General features: G+C 37.1%; 1 protein-coding gene across 3 annotated transcripts in view; it reads left to right on the forward strand.

The window, feature by feature from the left end:
* Positions 1 to 21,461, forward strand: part of slc30a8 (solute carrier family 30 member 8) — a 28,701-nt gene extending 7,240 nt beyond the window's left edge. Inside the window, exons 2-14 of one of the 3 annotated variants that reach the window (XM_049475475.1) lie at positions 125 to 254; positions 377 to 483; positions 987 to 1,081; positions 1,183 to 1,309; positions 2,005 to 2,180; positions 5,328 to 5,478; positions 13,252 to 13,407; positions 13,546 to 13,692; positions 15,836 to 15,989; positions 16,338 to 16,614; positions 16,726 to 16,831; positions 18,241 to 18,375; positions 20,235 to 21,461. In XM_049475475.1, the coding sequence (XP_049331432.1) occupies positions 125 to 254; positions 377 to 483; positions 987 to 1,081; positions 1,183 to 1,309; positions 2,005 to 2,180; positions 5,328 to 5,478; positions 13,252 to 13,407; positions 13,546 to 13,692; positions 15,836 to 15,989; positions 16,338 to 16,614; positions 16,726 to 16,831; positions 18,241 to 18,375; positions 20,235 to 20,380 (1,907 nt within the window). In that variant the 3' untranslated portion in view covers positions 20,381 to 21,461. Of the gene's footprint in view, positions 1 to 124; positions 255 to 376; positions 484 to 986; positions 1,082 to 1,182; positions 1,310 to 2,004; positions 2,181 to 3,127; positions 3,239 to 5,327; positions 5,479 to 9,751; positions 10,347 to 13,251; positions 13,408 to 13,545; positions 13,693 to 15,835; positions 15,990 to 16,337; positions 16,615 to 16,725; positions 16,832 to 18,240; positions 18,376 to 20,234 lie in introns of those variants that run through there. The other 2 variants (XM_049475473.1, XM_049475474.1) reach the window with 2 other exon arrangements.
* Positions 21,462 to 21,999: the final 538 nt, after the last annotated feature.

Genomic DNA, 21,999 nt, shown 5'->3' on the forward strand with positions numbered 1-21,999 from the left:
GGTTCTATCTCTTACAGCCTTGCACTTTGCACTGTTGATGTTACTTTAATTAATGTTATAGTTTCTGTTGTTGTTATCTGTGTGTATAGGTCTTTAAAACTTTTTTCTTTCTTGTTTTTTTCAGCCCAGGTTCCTCGCAAACTGACCTTCCTTTATCTTGCAAACGATGTCATCCAGAACAGTAAGAGGAAAGGACCAGAGTTTACAGATGACTTTGCCCCAGTCATTATTGATGCCTTTAAACATGTTTCTAGGTGAGGCCTCACAGTTCATACTCCTTTTGCAGAGGGGTTGTTCATTTTGTCGATATAAATACATGTTTAAGTCTGTTTGAAGTCCTGTTTCTAAATTGTGATTTTGTGTACGTTGTCTGCAGTGAAGGAGAAGATGGCTGTAAGAAGCAGTTGGATCGGGTTCTGTCCATCTGGCAAGAGAGAGCAGTGTATGAGAATGACGTGCTGGAAAAACTCACAGAGGTGTTACGTAAGTACATCTGACTTATCACTAAAACTGTTAAATCCATAGTTTTCATGGTGTTTTTCAAGGTTTTCCCACCCTTTAGCTGCTACTCAGCTGTATATCCCCCATCACTGGTGAAGCCACAACACGAGAAGGGTAAAGATTAGCACATGCCTCCTCTGACTCATGTGAAATCAGCCATGGCAGCTACTGACAAGCTGCATGACTGGGATTCAGACGAGTGATCATCTGATTATAGTAGCAGCGCTTTAGACCGCTATGCTTCCATTATTAGACAAATACCCAGTGACTGAAAACTGCTAGAACAGATGACGTTGAATAACCTGCAGAGTTAAACGATGGTTATTTCTAAGCATTTTGACTGACAGTTAAATGTTTTGGACAATGGTGTAGATAAGCCATATTTAGCTGTGAACTGTTAAGGAGATATTGTAAGTTATTGTTAAAAGAAACATAACAGGGAAAAGGACTTAATACTGAACATATGTCTTTTTTACATGTCCTAGATGGAGAAAAGAAGGCCAAGAAGCGGCCATATGAGCAGATTAAAGCACGCGATGAAGACTTTGCCTCTCGAAGCTCCCCAGCAGAACCTCCACAGGTAGTAAAGAATTGCCTTTATTGGGGACTGTTTTGTACTCTTGTTGTATACCAACTGTCTGTCCATTTTGTACCAAATTGTAATCACCCTGTCTGTCTCAGACAGCAGATTTGATCCGGGCATTGCAGGAGCTGGAGAATGCTGCGTCGAGCGACTCGGCTCTGCGTCAGAGGATTTCTGCCTTACCCCCTGAGGTGCAGGACTCCTCCCTGCTGCACAGAGTCACAGGTGTGTGTCCGCATATGTGCTATCTGATGCCTTAGAACTGTGTTGATGTTATTAATTTTAAAGCATGTAAAGATACACAGTCACATCTGAAACCAAAAGTGCTGCACTGACAAAAGCATTGGGACACACTTCTTAATCATTGAATTTAGGTGTTTCATTCAGTCCTTCTGAAACGAGGGTATCATCAGCATTGGCCGATATTTCACACCAATACTTGCTGATTGTATTTTTTGTATGAGGGAAAAGGACCAAGCAACGCTAGCTGCACTACTACAATTGTCCTACACTTTTTAAAGTTGCAAAGCTATCCTCGGGTATCTTGTCTCTCGGTAAGTTATAATTGTATCAGCAGATGTGTACACATGTAATCTCTGATATTGACATCCCAGAACTCCCACATTGGTGCATCCTTACTTATAGGAATGCCACCTTCAGCTGGTGCCTGGGTGTCTTTCAGGCTGACAGTTTAGTCTTCACCCTATCTTGGTAGAACAGTTGGAAATGGGTCTAGACAAATAGGAGCGTAGACCACTTATATTCCTACATCTTGATAAATGTTCTCAGTTCATGGCACACCCTGGTCTGTATGAATTTTTGGTTTTAAGTGTTTGGTTGGTGTTCTGCTTGTTTATAGTTGCTGTTCTGGGCCTGGTTAAGTTAATGTTTTCTGGGCCTGGCCTGTGTGTGTCTTACAGATAAGGAGTCTGGAGAACGGCTGTCCAGGCTGGTGGAGGAGGCTTGCATGATGCTAGCGGACTACAGCGGGCGTCTGGCGGCCGAGATCGATGACCGGCGACAGCTCACACGACTACTGAGTCTCTTTCTACAGAGCCAGCGGGATGGCCTAGCCAAGAACGAACAGAAACTAGAAGTGCGTATACCTCCTCTATTTTATTATCCACTCATAATTTTTACTAACCTTCACACCTGGCTAACCTTCTTTTATCATTTCTGGTGCATTTTCTTATGACTGTCTGTGGGTGTGCTTTTGTCCACTAGAGGGTAGTACAGACTTGTGTGTGTGAAAAGGCAGTGGTATGCAGAATTTAAGGCACCCCTGGTCAAGACAGGTACCGGTAAATAATTAAGCAAGTGAATTTCTATTTATGCCCTTTTTTAAATGCAAAAAAAATAAATATATATATATATATATATATATATATATATATATATATATATATATATATATATATATATATATTTCACAGTTTTTTATTAATTTCTTGCTTTGGTTTCTTTTGGTTTACAAAAAGTTTTTAGTTCTGTGATATCGTTCGTCCTTTATGTGCTGACTTTTTTTTTAAAGGCCTATCTAAAGATTTTAGAAAGGCTAGATCGGTGGAATGTAGGGGACATGGCCAAACATTTAGTTTGTACCTAGTAGTATTTTGTAGTTTATGTGGAATTTTAAGTGTGTTTATGATAATTATCCTGCTTGAGAAGCCATCTTCTTTTCATCCATTCAGCTTTTTTCCCGATTAAATCTGACTATAACTGGAAACAAGCCATAACAGCAACTAGTTCTGAATGCTATTCTAGAGCTCAAATCTATACTGTTGCACTAATAATCCACTAATCTCGCATAAAAATGTTGCTAACTATTTTTTACTTTATGCTTTTTATGATCAGTTTCACTTCACTTGTTTGTCAATTGCTCGAAATACTTTTGAACAGGGGTGCACAAACTTTTGCATGCCACTGTATCATTGCTGTAGAAATTGTGATAATTCATTTAATGTGTTTAAAGGTAAGTATGACTGTAGTTCATATGTATATTTTTATATATGGATTGATTAACTCTTCAGCCTTTGTCAACAGGTCTCAGCAGGCGGCAGTGTACCATGTCTTCTTTATTCTTACAAACCAAATAAAAATGAAAGCAAATACCCAATTCTTGACTGTGTTATTTTTTAAGATGATGGTTTCACATGTACATGTTACCAATTTACCAAAATTCATGTTTGGTTACTTTAATTCAGTTGCACCCATTTGGCTGTTTTACCTACATTCAATATCCAGTTCCGTCTACTTCTACTATATAGCCACACATACTGACTGTAGTATACAATCACACAATGGTAGACAAAGGAGTTGCTATTTTCAACAGTTAAACCCTATGTAGCTGTATACTTCTCAGTCATTATCTAGACCTTCATTAGTAGTTTCTTAGTTTAACCAATTTGGTTGGTTTTTAAAACAGCAGCGACACTGAGGTGTTAAACCAGCAATGCTGCTGTTTCCAATTAAAAATAATACAAATACCTGTCTATCCACTCAACATTTTGTCACTGGTTGTTCCATAACGGCTCTAATATCTCTCTTATGTGGGTCACTTAAGATTCCCACTCAATTTTTATGTAATCTAAACTCTTTAGCCCTAAAAATGTATCATTCATGGGGATTATTTTCACCCCATCTACTCTCTGTATGTTGTTGTCGTCACAAAAAACTCTCCAAAAAAGAGTTGTATATACATTTTCTTAACTTTCAATGGACATCTGTGTGAAAAGATGCATAGCATTTTGGGGCATTTCTTTTGGTGTATATATACTTGGCAAAATGTAAAAAAGAATTACATGGTGTGTGCAGAACAGTAATTATATATAATTACCAAAATTAAAAAATGACAAAGCATTTTAAACCAATAGGTTCTCGTAATAACATGAACATGGTTTTTAAGTTTTTCTTAAAAGATAAAAAACATCTATATAGTTTAATGTTTAACCCTACTTTAGTATGCCATTGGGGTCATAAAAAGTAGCAAAATAATTAATTAAATAGTTTTTTATTTAGCCAAAATGTATAAGCAAATCTGTTCACGTCTTAAAATCTGCAGTCATTAGTGGTTTTCTGGCTTCCCCCAACTGAAATAATTTGGCAAAAACTGAGCCAGTTTGTATTGCCTTGCATGTATACTGATTTATATACTGATCCATAGGATCTAATAAAAGTCATAGCACAAGGAAGTTAATAACGCAAAAAAAACATATATGTCTTATAATTAGACATACATTCAACCTGGACATTTAATGTTCCTTGATAAATAGACTAATAGAAATTTAATTCCAATTTAAATTTAAATAAAAGTAAAATTTCCTTTGAAATATCTCCCTTGGAGATATGAGGTTTTAAATGACTGCAACAATAGGTTTGTTGCTTTAGTGATAATTGAATGAATCTCATCCTTAAAATGAACATTAACAGAAAGTACATTCTGTCTTTAATGCTCTTATTTGAAAACTATAAATCTGATTATTTTCCGTGAAATACTATGTTTACTACCCAAGGAATGCTTCTCTTTACTGCTGTGCATCCTGAGTAAACTCAAACTTCAACAAAACATTTTACCTATTTTTCAGATTTTCAATCCAACTACTTTTGGAAATGTAAAAAGAAGCCTTTTTAAAGTGTACTTGCAGTTGTTTCCTGCTTGCATTTCACACCTCAGTGTGATTTAGGCATTTAGTAAATGTGTTAAAGCAACAGTCTGTAGGTTTTGGGGATTTAAAGACACCTCTGGTCAGAATGTGTTATTGCACAGAGTGTGTGAAAGAGCACTTTAATGCAGTATAATATAAATAAATTGCTGTGTGATTTTTTTTATATTGTTTAGTTTGTTTTTTTTTTATTTAAAATATTGTCAAAATTTAAAGAGTTATTACATTTTAAAAATGTACCAGACTGCTTTGTTTTTAAAATGAATATATTGGATGATGCGGGGGTGCTTGTCAGGTCACTGATGCCATTTATTTAAATACTTTTTCAACTCAGTAATACTACTGCTTTCAAAGTAAAAGAAAAATCTTTTAAGCAGTAAATTAATTTACTGTGCATATCCTCTATTTGAGCCTGTCATACCAGGACCAACTAGATTGTGTGTGTGTGGCCCTGTTGGTCTGGGGGAAAAAAACAATGAAATACTTAATTTTCACCAATTCTTATATTTAATATTGTTTGATTTGTTATGCATGTATTCCTAAGAACTGATCTTAATATTTGTATTTTTTGTGCCTTTCAGGAGTACAAACGGAAACTGGCACAGGTGTCGCAGGTGCGCAAGGAGCTCCGATCTCGCCTCAGTAGCCTTCCGGACCTTTCCCGGCTTCCCAGTGTAACGGGGGGCCATGTCCACCTGCCCTCTTCTGGTGATCTCTACAGCCCATCTGACTGAGTTCAACACTTTTCCCTCCCATAAGACTCAAGCTTCAGCTTTCACTCCGTACCCGTACCCTAGTCTAGAGGACTGACCCTGACCTTTACTTGTGCTTTCTCTTGACTCATCATACTATCAGTATGCTGATGTGTCCTGGACAGTATAAGGCCATGTGCTGGGAAGCCTGTGTAAAATCTGTGTGAAGGGTTGTTACATGTTTTTGACCCCTGAATATGATTTTTTTCTTTACATATGCCATGTCTCATAAGCTCACTAGTAACGTTTTTAAGAATTTAGCCTGACTGTCTGAATATACACTAATTGACAAAAAAAACAATAGTGCGTAAATAAGGAGTTGTTTAAATGGATTGAAGCGTAAATATAATGTTTAAATAATTACAATATGAGAGTGAAAACTACTAGTACCCTGTAAGGGCTTTAGCATGGATACAACATGGAATATGGTTCAGCATGTAGGCATACTATGGAATTTTATGGCCTATAGATCCCGTACAATTGTTGGTTGCTGAAGCTGGCGTCCCAGCTGGTCTTATAAATGCTCAGTTGCCGATAAATTGGCAACCAGGCAGGCCTAGAAAGAGTTGCAGTCTGGTAGAGCATCATCACACAAGCAGATTGGGCAGTGTATCAATCTACAGCAAAGGCTGGATTGAAGCTCTCACCATGAGGTCTCCATACTCAAGCCTGACCGTTATCGGATTCCTACAAGAATCTTGACTCAGCACTAACATACCTGCCTGAGAAATAACTGCATGCAAAGTTTTGCAGCAATCAAAAGTGTGTTATTCTTTTTTTGTCAATGAGTGTATATTTAACTTGAAATAATCCGAAATGAAGAAAGGAAGGAAAGCGAGCAAAGTTCTTGTGACTCCAGAGATCGTGTCTAGCTGTCATTCAGATTCATTAGCCTGTATGACCAGCCCTGGAACAGAATCTAGAGAGTCTATGCACATAAACTACTCTTCACTTTTGACTGTGACATATTTATAAGCAAAACTTTTTCGCATTGTGGCACCAGTACATACACTTTAACTTAATTCAAGCTCTGTTATCAACACTGCACCTCACAAAGACCTCGCAAAGAGAGAGATGACCTTTGATCACACAAATGCTATTGGTGTAAAGCTGCACGCAGTCCTAAACCAATGTAATCATGTCACAGTCAGAGGTTACAGTGCTTTGATTTGATAAGGCACTATCAAATCAAGCAGCTCACCGGTAAAAAAATAATAGATCTCTCTCTCTCGCTCTCTCATGCTGTTGGGATCGCCACCTCCCTGGTAGAACTGCCTGATAGTGGTTGAGATTTGCTGTGATACTATTTTTGTATTTATGTAGTGCATTTTGGGGAATTCACTAGAGTTTAGAAGTAGTTAAAGTAGGCGAGTTGTGAAAAAAATCATCATTGCAGTATCCTAAGCAGCTGCAGTATTTTAATACTGAAACTATTTCAGCATATTGCTTGTTGTTTGTGTCCAAGTACTATGGAGTTCCCAGATGCTGCAAGGAGATGGTTGCTTATTTTAGGTTGCTCAACGCTCCATTATTGCTCCAATGGTAGAAGTGCAAACAATATATGTTTATGGTTATTTTTTAACCATTTGCTTTCATCATGGTCATGGTACATGTGACACCGAATTGATGTTAATAGAAAGTCTATATGTTTTATTGTCTGTCTACCAAAGGTAGATGCCTCCCTCTCAGTTCATTTTATGTTTAGGAATATTTGATTTAAAACATTGAGCCTCATTCTCCAATAACTCTTACATTTGTGTTTGAGAGATTGCCTGGGAAAAAAAATCTACATCAGATTCATGATGTGTTTTTAGACAGCAAAAAATGTTCTTAACGGTGCTCTTACAGTGGCATGCCAAAATTCATGGGACATGTACGTGTGAGGCCTCCTGCATTCAATGTGGATCATTACCACCCACTGCACTGTCCACCATATACCTTACACTGTGAATTGAGAAAAGTTAAATTACAGCACCACTTCAGAATCAGGCCTCTCTTAAACTCCAATAAGTCACGTTACCTTGCCAGGAGCATTCTGGGACTTTAGTGGTTACAAGGTAACATCTCAAAATTACACAGGTGTGGGCAATACCAAACTGTTACCTTACCCTGTTACCTATTAGCATAATCAATTTGCACATAGATATTCCATGACTTTTGGCATGTCATTGTATAAGCATGGATCCCATCGTAGTCGTAAAAAAATATATAAAATTTGTGATTGTCAGAATCTTCATTCTAATGTAAGTGTGTTTTATGAAGATTTTTTTTCTGTAGAATGGTTGGCGAATAAGGCCCAATGTTTTAATTGTCCATAAAAAGTGTATAGCCTTTTTTCAGGAGCATTGTGGTAATTTTTCTGTTACAGATTTATTTCCAAAGAAGTTTAACTGAATTAAAATGGGTCTAAAATGTTTCTCATAAGGAATTTGTTGGTTAAAGCCTTCATCTGATGTGCGTGTTTACTGTATCACTGCTCCAATGTCTGCAAGTCGTACAACTGATAATCCTTTTCTTTGTGAAGTTTGAAGGAGCCTGTCATTGCCAATGAAAAAACATCTTGTAACTTATTTGCGACCGTGTATTTTAACATCAAACCTTTGTAAAACATTTGGTTATCTGAACCAAATAAACATGAAATTTAGAAAATGTGTGTGGGTAGGACTGTTGGCGTTTTATTTACTAATTTCATAACGTTCATTTTTGAACATCCAGAGTTCAGATCCCTTTGTTCCTGTTTTTTCTGTTAATTTGTCTTTTAATCTGTCGCATCCTCCTGGTATAAAGTCATTGATCATCACTGCCTCTCATCAAAGGTTTCATCAAAGTCTTTTGCTAAATTTGCTTTAATGTGACACAGATCTGATTTTTTCAGGCTGTGTGGACATGTTAAATTCTATCTTTTCAAGCTAGATTTAGGAATCAAAGTGAATTAAATCTGGGTTTTTTTTAACCTAAATGCAACAGGGATCTGATTTTTTCAGGGCTGTGAATGGAGTCAGTTCCATATGCGTATTTATTATAAATGTGTATTAATTAAATGTTTCTTATTTATACTTTAGAATTTTTCCCTAAAATGTCATAATTACATACAGTACCAGTCAGAAATTCGGATTTATTTACTACACTGTAGATTAGTATTAAAGAAATAAAAACAATTAAGGGCCACATATGGAATTTTGTAGTAAACAGTAAAAAAAGTGTTTGTCCTCCACAACCTCCTAACCTAAACCTGATTAACTGAGATGGTGATTTGGGATGAGCTGGAGCTTCACAGCGTGAAGGAAAAGCAGCAACTACAGTTCAGCACCTTGAGGAACTCCTTCAAGACACTGAGAAAAGTATTCCAGGTGACTCTCCCTCATGAAGACACTGATATTTTAACATCTTGGCATTTTCTCAGTCAGCTTCATGAGGTTGAGTCACCTGGAATGGCTTTTATAGCACAGCCACATCAATATCCATTATTAGGGCAGAATCTATTCAAGAAAATTATCACTTTAATAAATAAAGGTCAGTTAATCCAAAACGGCTAAGGCCGTAAAAATGTTATGATGAAACTGGCTCTCATCAGGACCGCCCCAGGAAAGAAAGAGCAAGAATTAGTTGCACAGTTCATCAGAGTTACCAGCTTAAATGCTTCACAGAGTATTTTGGTTTGTTTAACACTTTTATGTTACTACATGATTACTTATGTGATCCTTTATAGTCTGGATGACTTCAGTATTCATTTACAATGTAGGAAAAAATACTGATTGAGAAGATGTGTTCAAATTAACTGGTACTGTACATAATCATACATTATTTTACTTACTTGGTGTTATTGATGGTACATGGCATATTAGGATTTAATATAGTAGAAAATTATGAAAGGTAAAACAATATGTTGAGTGGTTTGTACTGATCTGTATCCGTTTTTCCTTCAAAGAAATAGTATAAAATGTGTTAAATGGTGTTAAAAATAACGGATATAACAAGGATACAGATACAGAAGTATTTTTTTAAACTTAACATATTTTTACACCCTTCATCATCATTCTAATACGGTATTAAATCATACTAATGAAAAACCATTACACAGATAAATAAATTATATTAATTTTGAATTCTAATAAAATGTAGCATTCCTAAATGTGTTAACTTGGTATAGTCTTCTTTTTTGTTAAGTATTTCCACATTGTTATACAAAGTTAATTAAAATAGACAAAGTAAAGTTTGACTTCGGATTCGGGTCGGAGAAGGCACGGGTCTAACTGGATGTGGCCCAAATAAGGTTTAAGGACTTCACTAACATCAGGTCCAGAGCTGGGCCAGTGTTGGTCCAGGATCACAAACCGGATCCGTTCCGGTATTGGCACGTTGTGCCGTTCGACATTTTACTAAACGTATTTGACGTTTCAGACCTATATTTACCTCATGCTCTCCAGTCTCTGCTGGCAGGGTTCGTGCTGTTGACTTGGCCCGAGGTGCTGCGAGCAGAGCAGCCTCAGCATTTGCACACGGTTCCGAGTCACAAGGCTTCAAAAAGCTCCTGAGCAGATCCTAGAAGATTCTTCAGGATGCTGAGAGCGGCGAGCTGAGACCCACAGTCCTCAACATCAGCAGAGATTTATTCATTTAAAATTTAATAGACTATAATAATTATCTAAAAAAAAAAAACAGAAGGAAATACGCTTTTACAGTCATTTCTTTATTTCATATCAGTTTTTTTAATACTTTACTTACTACTTTAAGAGTTTTAATAGCAGGCAGAAGTTAGAAAACTGCGAATATGTTTAAAAGCGACCCGGAGAAGGCTCTGCTGGTGAAGGACAAAGCTGCCAACATGTACACCATCACCATGGAAAGGTAAAGTAGATTATTATGCCAATTTTACAGTGAATAATTTAAAAATAAGTAAAAGTACTTTTAAAATGTGTAAAATAACTACCTTACTGTGTTTCGTTGGTTTTTCCCAGTCTGTTTGATATTTGTCTGATGCATTTTTCACTTTTTTGTCTTAATTTAAAATAATAATCTGTGTTGTGTGGGTGGGGGCTGGTGGGGCTTTTACACACGGTGCGCAACCTCTGCGCAGCGCCCTCATCCTCAGCAGCAGCGACTGGAGGGAAAGGGGCGGGGCAGGGGGCGGGGCAGATAGTTTTACGAGCCGGGCAGAGAGTTTTAGGAGCCGTGCTGAGAGTTAGGCTGCGTCTCAAATCCACATAATCTTACTACAGTAGTATTGATGCTATTCTGTTTTTTTTTTTTTGTTTTGCTATTGGAAATCATTTGTTAATTTATTAAGTAGAAATGTTGGTTATCTTTACTTTACTGGAGTTATTATTATTTTTCAGACAACCTTTTACTTCTACTCCTTACATTTTCACACAACCCAGATTATTATTTTAAAATGTGTCTGTATTATTCTACAGCCCTGGAAAAAAATAAGAGACCCTTTCAGTTTCTAAATCAGTTTCTTGTATTTTGCTATTTATAGGTATATGTTTGAGAAAAATTAAAAATTAACATTGTTGTGTATTCTATAAACCACGGACAGCATTTCTCCCTAATTCCAAATAAAAATATGGTCATTTAGAGCATTTATTTGCAGAAAATCAGAAATGGCTGAAATAACAAAAAGATGCAGAGCTTTCAGAGCTCAAATAATGCAAAGAAAACAAGTTCATATTCATAAAGTTTTAAGAAATCAATATTTCAGAAATGAATATTTTGTGGAATAACCCTGGTTTTTAATCACAGTTTTCATGCATCTTGGTATGTTCTCTTTAGCTTTTGTCACTTTACCAGCCTTAAGTTTTTATACCTCCATATTTGCTCTACTATTCATACAGTTCTTTATATACTGGTACTGTGATTCCCTCTTAATCCCACCCTAACATACCTAACATAACTGCTACACACTTACTCTTGTATTGCACTATTTGTCTTGTGTCTCTTGTATCCTGTATGTCTATATCTGTGACCTTGTTGTATTTACGTTTAGTGTCTCTCCTTTTTTAAATTATTTTTTGCTGTTACTTTGGGAAGGAATGTAATTTTAATCCTCTATATTTTCTGTATATATGCAGTACTGAGAATAAAACTACTTGCATTGTATTTTAATGTATTAATAGCATTTTCCCCTTTACATTACTTTTAGTTTTGAAAGCAGTACTTTTATTGAAGTAAAAAGCTTGAGTTGATATTTCAACTTATACAAAAGTATTTTTATACCTTAGTATTTATACCAGCAATTAAGTGTATGAATCAAGTAGGCAAGCTAGTACACTTGGACTAACACTGATATTACTGATATTGGAGCGCAGCCTTAAAGCTAAAACTCACTTCCACATGAGACGATGCAATCAGCACTGATCAAACAGTGCTAATCAGTGAGGTATAAAACACTGTGTACGCTGTTTAAATGTTATTTAAACGTTTGGATTGTTTTAAAATGTTGATAAAATCATTCTGACGTATTTTGACGTCACTTCTCACTAACTGAGTCATTACAGGGTCGCGTGAGCAGCAGATCAGTGTGATTAGTGTGAAACTGGCCGCCTAATCTCCTCCTGACCGCATACCACAGCCCTGCTACTATGGCGTCCAGTAGAATAAACCACAGACTTATAACATTTTTATTTATACGTAAATAAAATAATTATTATAAATAGTAAAGTAGCATCCGCATATTTTAAGTAGCTGTATTTTGTAAATTCTGTAAATTCCAAACACCTCTACAATCTGTAATTAAAAGTCCCCAAAGTTTCAAGCAAGATAAATAATATTTGAAGACGTAATCTGTTCTCTCCATTTGATAAATAATTCCTAATGATAAATAATAATTAATTCCCTGACCTTTAATCAAAGCTCTAAACTGAGGGAATAATGTATTTCCAACTTTGGAACTCCTTAGAGGTTCTGAAACTCAATATTTTAATAGTTTTAACTTAAATTCAAGATTTTTGTCTTTTTTTGTATAGTAGAAATTCCACTTTCTGTTGCTGATTTAGCTTTCAAGTACTTATTTTCAATATTTTATTTCACACTAATTATTTCCCTGCTAAAAAAGGCACAAGACCAGCTGGTCACCCGAAAAACATACCCTTTGCTAGTTAACCAGATAGCCTTCCAGCATAGGGTATGTTTTTTTCTGGTTCACCAGCTGGTCTTGAACTGAATTTCAAAATATATCTTATCTTTACTAGTAAATTTTAAAACTTGCTATATAATAATATGGTATCACTAATATAAACACGATTCCCGTTATTTTATTTTAGTTTTTGCTAAGGGAATTTTTACATGTAAGAATTAATTTTATAGGCTACTTGTTACTGAATTTTATTTTTCTAATATTAAGTTTCTGAAAAAGATCATAATAGTATTGTTTGCAACCCATTTTCATATTTTTTTTCTGTTATTTTCTGTTATTTTTTACTTATATGAACAATTTACCTTAAAAATGCCACCAGCATTACAAGCTAATGTTACATTTTTACTAATAACATCTTTTTGTTATTATATCAGGCTATATCAAATTAAAGAGGTTTGACAATGAATGAATGTATGTTGCCATTGATTGACATGGACTCTCCCTCTCCTATTGTATAATTACATTTTAACCAGTCAAATTACTTGTTGAAATTTAGCTACAGCTTGTATTACATGTCATATTTTATACCCAAAAAATCGTTATTGTGCAATATCCATTATCTATACGTTATCTATATCCATTATCTATATGTTTCATTGTTTTCCTTCCTCATTTCCAGTGTGTCTTCAGGGGACATGGTGCTGAAGGACAGTAAGCACTGTCATGACAGCAGTCGTGCCTTTGAGGACAGAGAGAAGGAGAAGAAAGTGGCCAGGAAGCGTCTCTACATCGTCTCGGTGGTCTGTCTGGTCTTCATGGTGGGAGAGATCTTAGGTACGCGTGCTGCAAATTTCCTCTCTGCCATAAAGCTGTGGCAAAAATACTCCAAACACTGTATTTGCTGTAGCTGTGTGAGGTTGACCTACTTTAGCTTGCTCCTGTATCTGTGTGTATGCATGGCTGTGTGAACAGGTGGGTACTTTGCTGGTAGTCTGGCTGTGATGACGGATGCTGCCCACCTGCTGGTGGACTTTACCAGTTTCATCATCAGCCTGTGCTCCCTGTGGCTGTCATCCAGGCCTGCTACACACACACTCAACTACGGCTGGCATCGAGCAGGTGAGACAGCACAGTCATTGTTTTTGAATAAATTTGCATAAATAAAGTTAATGAATCCATATTGCTACTCTTTACTATAAGAAGGTTGTAAAAATATAAAACTATCATCATTTGAGTTATTTAGGCCATTGATATTTAGGCTAGTAAAAATTAAATACAGATTTTCTGGCAACCAGAACTACTACTAGTACTGTACTTTTCTAATTCATTAAAAATAATAAGTAAATGAATATAGATTTAGACATAAATGCACTATGGGGCACTTTTCCAAACAGGGATTAAAAAGAAAGTATAGTTTAGATAGCAAAAAGTTAAGTGTTAAATTAACTCCCGCAGAGTTGATTTCAACACTTTTCCAGTGTTTATAATAGCTCCACACTCTTTGGAATTAAATCAACAATTTAAATAAAGTAGTTAAACATTTAACACCTTGTCAGAGTTCCTTTTTAACTCACATTTGTTTTTGTTTAACTCCATAATTTTTTTACGCTAACACTAAAAAATAGTTAAAAAATAATTAGAAGAAGATTGGTCAATTGATATGACTATTTATAATTGAATTATTATTCAGGGGAGGTTAGCTTGTATTTTTGGTTCCTAATACAGAATAAAACTTTCCTGCTTACGTCCTGCCAGTGCATTTTTCCATTACATGGGGGCTTCAATCCTGCATTGCAGTTCTCAGTGCATTGCCTACAATTCTGTCACACAAGTTACAGTACAGAAATTGTAACTTGCTCTTATAGCCTACAACCCGTTGGCTAGGAAAACAATAATTATATAAAATATGTTGGAATACCCAATGGAAGGTAGCCCTGGTAGGCAAGACTACACACTGATGGTTAGTTAGGATTGAGGGAACACACCAATTATACAAATAATGAGTTTAATTGGGTGGGGTTTAATTAGATCTCTGTGGAGTTGGGCAGTATTTATTGGGTGTATTTGAGTTAACACTTAAATATTCAATTATGTCAAATAACTCCAACACTGAACACCATTTAAATCTGAATGAGTTAAAATTACACTTTGAGAGTGAAAATCAACTCTCAGCTGTTTAACTCTGAAATTTCAACTCTCCAGTTTTCGCTGTGCAGGGCAAGGCTTAATCCCTGTCCAGGAGTTAAACCCCATAAGTCCGACTTTTTGTGCATGCAGCCATACCAATTGCTGATTCGTATCCAAATCCATTCAAATGCACACACAGCTTGTCTAGTTCCTGTAGAGAAGTAAACAAGTAAACATGAATCGTTTGGCACCATCCGTCATGACAGGCAATAATCAAACATATTACTAATATCATCACTTTTATTCAGTTTAAATCAGTGTTATGTGAGAATTGGTATTTTGTGCACCTGGGCTCTCCCTAAAGTTGATGAGTAGAATTTATGTTTCCTCCACTACAGTTAATACAAATCAAGCTCTGGGTCCCATAATGGACAGCTGTACAAATGCATTTGTTGACAAGCTGAAGTGAAAAAAGGATGTGGACTAAGGCGGTAGAGCAATGACACACAATTTTACACAAATATGACTCAGGTTATGCAGCATTGCATGGTCCTGGAGGGTGATTTTGTTTAATTTCACCAAAGTTACAAAGTGCAGTAGCAGAATTCCAGCCTGAACCGGGAATGACTGACACATTATTATTTCTATTACAGTCAGTGGAGCATCAACATGGATTTAAAGCTGTTAATGTTGCTTTTTAATGTTGCTTATTAATATTTCAACAAAGAGAAAGCAAGGGGACATAGGGTACAATGAATATGCATATCGTCGCTGTCCAATGGAAAACACTTATCTTCAAAACAGCAACTTTACAGGAGAGAGAAAAAAGCCTTGTAAACTTTCAATGGAAGTCAATGTAAAAAGAGTTTATTTCAGCTTATTTTGAATAGCTTCTATTGGTCTGCTCATTTAGAAAGTTTTGCACAGTGTAAGGGACAGTTTATCTGTTCAAATTATGTAGTAAACTAAAAATCGACAAAAATGGAGATAAATGTTTTTCATAGGACAGCGATGATATACACGTGACTAAATGAAGGGAAAACATATAAAGACATATGTAAATATACATTGAACATGGCTAGTCCATAATGTTGCTTTTAGCATCTTAGCATTCTTGTACTCTTTATATTCTCAGAGATCCTGGGCGCTCTCCTTTCCGTCTTCACCATCTGGTTGGTGACTGGTGTGCTGGTGTACTTGGCAGTAGAGCGTCTTATCAGTGATGATTATGAAATCGAGGGCACTGTCATGCTCATCACCTCTGGCTGCGCTGTGCTGGCCAACATCATGTGAGTGAAATGTGCTTCATCTGTTGTCAGCAGGCGTTCATTATGAGCCATTATTCAGTGTTTACTCGCTGCCTGAAATCCTTGTAATGCACTGTAGTTTAGAGCACAGCAGTAAGGAATATACAGTGACCCCTTGGGCTTGTAGTGCTGATATTTTGGCCCAGATTTTTTCTTTTTTTTGCCTTAGGCTAAACTACAATTGGCTCCTAGTATTTACAGTAGACCCATTCACTTAAAACAACAATGCGCCCATTGTAAAAACCTCATCTGAAACAATAGAGTCCTTTTATTGGGAGTGTTTGCCTTTAGGAGGCCATAATGTTCTTCCCCCTTGCTCTTTGCTTGCAGAATGGCTCTCACTTTGCACCAGTCAGGACATGCCCACAGTCATGGTGGCCTCAGCTCTCAAGGACATGGTCACAGCCATAGTGGTGCCCACAGCCATGAGAAGAAGAATGGTCACTCCCATGCATATGCTAATGGTGACTCCCACAATCCGGAAAACAAAACGACTGGAAAGAAGACTCAGGAGAATGCCAGTGTGAGGGCAGCCTTCGTGCATGTGATCGGTGACCTTCTGCAGAGCATCAGTGTACTCGTTAGCGCCCTCATCATCTTCTTCAGGGTAAGAGATAATGTGAAAAGTGCTGCACCAACATTGCTCTCTATAATTACTTTACTTCAGTCCAAGACAGTGTAGCTATCTGACTGACTATTATTGTACTATTTTATACAGCCTGAGTACAAGATGGCAGATCCAATCTGCACCTTCCTGTTCTCACTGTTCGTCCTGGGCACCACCTTCACCATCATGAGGGACATCCTGGTGGTCCTAATGGAAGGTATTGGCAACTTCATCCCTCCTAAGCAGCTTCAAGTTTCAAGTTTGCTTCAAAAACATTAATACTAATGTTGAATAGGGTTTTCTTGTGTACAGCTCTGGACAAAATCAAAAGAGTAATCAATATTTGGTGGAATAATGCAGTTTTCATGCATCTTGGCATGTTCTCCTCAACCAGTCTTACACACTGCTTTTGGATAACTTAATGCCTTTACTCCTGGTGCAAAAATTCAAGCAGTTCAGCTTAGTTTGATGGCTTTTATTAAAAAAGGGTTTCTCCTGCTTTTGTAACTGTCTCTAATTTCCAGGAATACCTTTCTACTAGATTCATGAGCACTAGTGAGAGGATTTGATTGTATTCAGCTACATCACCAAATTCCTAACTCATTCCAAAAATACTGGGTGAAGCATCATCATTCCCCAGCTTAATCCACTGATTAGCTCAATCCCGACAAACAGAGAATGTTATGAGAACATCTAACAATGTTTTGAAAAGGTTTCCGGAAGGTTAGCCTGTAATTCTACAGAAAAAAGTTCCATGAACATTCTGAAAATGTGTGACATAGTAATGATTTTCATCATGTTAGTAGAACTTTCTCAGGTAACATTCCTATCTAGATTAATTCTACCATTATTGAAACATTAAAAAGTAACATTCCCAGAACTAAAAATTAAAACACTGACACAATTGACATTGCATTGATGTTACCAGAACATTCTAAGAACAATACAATTTTAAAGAACATTTATTGTTATTTATTGATGTTCTTCTGCTCCTTAAAGTCCTATTCAATAAGCAATACTTCTTTAACGGGAACAGACAAGCTGTGTGTGTGTATTTGCCATTCTGTATCAGAAATAAGTGCAACTTAAAGTAGCTGAATGGCAACATTTGAACATATATTGTGGATATGTTGTCGCAGGCACATCACAGTCTTTGCAGACAAAACAGATATTGCCAGAAAGGAGAAAGATATATAGCCTTCAATAATATCAAGTACCATTTTTCAGTTTCTGTGTAAAAAAAGGTATAGTGTTGCTTCAGCTGGAGTGTATTCTACTTAAATATGCACTCGAGCACACAGCTCGATGACTGAGGCATGAAGATCGATTAGCAAAGATATACAGTCTCACTTTGCACCTGCATCTTAGGAGTTAGCTCATAGCAGAATACAAAACAGACTGTGCTCTTGCCTGGTCTATTTTGAGGATTTCTGATTAATAGTGTTTGTATTTGTATTTTACAGTTAAATAAAGTAAAAATGAAATTATATCATTCTACATTAAGTATTTTGTATTATGAGCCATAACATAAGCACCACCTCTTTGTTCCTACACTCTTTGTCTATCTTATCAGCTTCACTGACCATATTTAACCCTGTGTTTTATGTCTTTTTATTTTCTTTAAAGGAACTCCAGCAGGTGTGGACTATAGGGAGGTGAGAGAGCGACTGCTCTCTGTGAAGGGAGTAAAAGCAGTCCACAACCTGCACATCTGGGCCTTGACCATGAACCAGGCTGTTCTCTCTGCCCATGTGGCTATAGGTGAGGGCGATTTTTCTCTGTGGTTGGGTAACTATGGATATGTTCACATTACCAGGCTGAAGTGACTCAAATCTGTTTTTTTGCTCAATGTGGCTTAGATCCAATTTTTCATTGCTATGTAAACGTGCCAAATCTAATTTTTTTTTTTCAGATCAGATCTGAGCCACTTTCATATGTGGTTTTAAATCGGATACGTACCCAATCTATGGACATGCGACATAAATGTGAACGGTCAAATCGCAATTCATGCATCTTTTTGCTTTTACGCTGCGCTACTTGCTTCTCTCTCATACAAACACTACATCTCTTGGTGCAGCTGTGCAGCTATGGCTATAAAAACAGCAAAAGCAAACCACCTGACCTTTTTTCACCTCCTCGACCTGAGCATGTACTTCAGATCAGCTGTTTACTCTCCACTCCAGCAAAAGATGCTCCACATATGAGCTGCTAACTCATCCATTTCCCTTTATAAAGCTACAAGTCGACTCTCTAATACGAGTTTTTTTTTGTTGTTGGTGAAGAAGGCGAAAGATTTACTCGTATCAATGTGCGCATGTGAGGCGTTTCAGGGACAGATTGTTCACATTACACAAAGATACAGATCACTTACATTTGTGAATGTGAACCATTAATCTGAGCAAAAAATCGTATTTGAGCAATGTGGCTTGTAATGTGAATTTAGCCTCTGAAACAGAGGTGGGCAACTCTGGTACAGAAGGGCCCTACTCCAGCATATTTTGGAGTAGGGATGTTCCGATTGGACACCAGTATATGTCTCAATATTGGGGCCAAAACAGGCATATTTGAATGGATATAAATTTGGGTTTTGACTATTTTAAACCCAATCCAGTTCTGAGTTTTCATTTTAACCACAGTGTTACCAGTCATTATTGCCCAGCCAACAACAGAAGATAAATGAATCAATTTAGATTAAGTCTGCAGTGTGTATCACTATTTTACAGTGGAGCAAAAAACAATATAATATCTGAAACTATAATATCTATAGTATTTAAACCAGTAAACTGAATGCATGCTCATAACCGTGTGAAGTCTAATGCTAATGCTTATACACACACGATACAGAAACACCAAATCATAGTTTAACTGTTGTTAAAAATAAAGTGATTTGGGGGGCGACGGTATAAAGCGCTGCCACTATGATCAGGAGATTGCTGGTTCGATTCCTGGTCATGCAGCTTGGCATCAACTGCCAGGGCCCAGTGAAAGCACAACTGGTCTTGCTCTCTCTCTGGGTGGATAGATGGTGCTCTTCACCCTCCTTGTGTTGTTGCATCACCAGGGGATATACAGCTGAGTAGCAGCTGAATGGGTGAGACATTTGGCCTAGCTAAAATGGGGAAAAAAGAGATTTTACCTTAGTATTAATCAGCAGCAAATTTGATGTAAACTGTTGTTGAATTATTTATACAAACAAAAAGATTGGACTAATATCTGCTGATACTGATACATTCAGAGACCCAATTCCCTAGATTTTTAGTTATTTACTAGGTTTGGAGGATTAAAAACAAAAACCCACGATAATAAAAATTGCTTATCCATCACTTATAAAGTTCTGGTTATTACTGTTCCACACTGCAAATCAGTGATGTCCAAACAGCTAATCAAACAGAATGTAAACAAAACTGTCTCAACTAAGATTTGTAACCCTGTGATCAGAAGCAGTAGCCCAGCATGACTATTAAATCAAAACATCATCAGTGTCAACCCGTATGATTCAGAGATCTGCTGGGAGAAGACTGCTAGTCTAGGCTAAATAAGGTTTTTGAAATTCTGCTCTGCTCTGCTGGTCTGACCACTAATGAGACACTAATGCTGTTTCCCCATGTCTGTCCATTCAGACGACGCCACAGAGCCGCAGGTTGTGCTGAGAGAGATCACCCAGTCCTGCTTCACCACTTACAGCTTCCACTCCGTCACCATCCAGCTGGAGCAACAGGAGGACCAGAGGCCTGACTGCACCCTCTGTCAGGACCCCAAAAACTGAAGCCCCCCTGCTCAAATTCACCCTCCCCCAACCCTCGAGCCAAGAAAGACAAGAAACCAGTGCAGCACAGTTAGGATCTTATGCAATGCATGCTTCACTTTACATGTTTGCCAGTCAGACCAGAGACTCAGTGGGCTGCTCAGTCTTGGACCTTGGACCACTCTGTTTCTTGCTTGAGTTTATCAGTGGGAGATTTATGCCAAAGTCTTATGATTACCAGGTTACAAAACAGGAGATTAGGGAGGTTGTGCCTTATCCTACTTGGAAAATAACACATACACAAAATTACAGAAACATTGTACTGTATTACCATATGTATTATTTACTGTATGTATTTTTATTGAAATATGTAATATTGTCCCTCACTAGAGGGGATCATTTGTTTTAGAAGAGTATTTTGAGTTTAAATGCATTTACACTCATTGCCAAAAATATAATGCACCAAGAAGGAGTTGTTGGAATAAAGTGAAACTTTTTATGTTTGAAAGTTGGGATGATGGTTGGGCATAAAGGCATACAGGTTCCATATGGTATCCTGATCTACAGGGCCTGTAGATTCTACAATTTCCTGGCAGTGTAATTACAGTGCGTGGCAGTGGATAAAATAGCTATTTTATTAAACGCAAGGTGATGAAACTCAGAGATGTGAGTCCAAACAGGACTAAAATTACTGGACAACCACAAAGTTCAGCAAAAAACAGTAGGTAATTCAGCCTTTAATTTTCTCAGATGATGTCTGAGAAAAACACATACATGGTCAATCCGGACGGGATTAAAAAGAGAAAAATTTCCCAGGATCCCCTGAGAAAATAATGCTATCCAGATGCATGTCTAGTAGTTACTGATCTCTCACCAAGAGGGACACACCTGTATTCCTTTGCATATCTGCATATCAGAGACATAACTACCAAATGCCAAATCTGACATTCTATTTTTGATAATGAGTGTATTTACATGAAAGTATACAAATTATGTATCTGAATTTTTGTAAAGAAAAACACAATCTGTATTTGCGATATCTGTCACATGATGCCTCCTTATGTAAGTCAGTTTCTATTAAAAGCAGCAGAGTTGTACAAAAGGTTTTAGTATCTTTCCAGCCATCAATGTCTCTCGCCCACTCCTGAAGACTAAGTGTTGCCGGGCAACAGAAACACCGTCAGTCATTGTCTTGTTGCTCACGTTGGCCCTGGTTTAATGCTAGCACTTCTCCCTGACCTTGAGAGACCCGATGTGTGATAGAGGGTTTGGCACTGTGATAGATTGGCTTTATTAGGTCTCAGGGGCTCTTGTGACATTGACCCTTCAGTTCTGACACCTCTGCAGTGTCGACCTTTCATTCCAGGGTTTTCAGGTGACGCAGGATGTCAGGACACAGAATGCTCTACAGATTATTAATTAAGATTCATAGATTATGATTAGATTATGTTAGAGGTGATAGTGTGGTGCACTAGTGGGAATCTCAAGACACCTTATGATTCAGTTTTGATTTAGGTGTTGAGATGTGACTATTAAATGGTTTTGTAGCTTATATATATTTTTGTGTGTGTGTGTGTGTGTGTGTGTGTGTGTTCATCATTTTTAACAAGTAGTGTTGCTGTAATTTGAATTCTTCTACA

Source organism: Astyanax mexicanus, chromosome 3 (genome assembly GCF_023375975.1).
Source record: "Astyanax mexicanus isolate ESR-SI-001 chromosome 3, AstMex3_surface, whole genome shotgun sequence".
Classification (NCBI taxonomy): Eukaryota; Metazoa; Chordata; class Actinopteri; order Characiformes; family Acestrorhamphidae; genus Astyanax; species Astyanax mexicanus.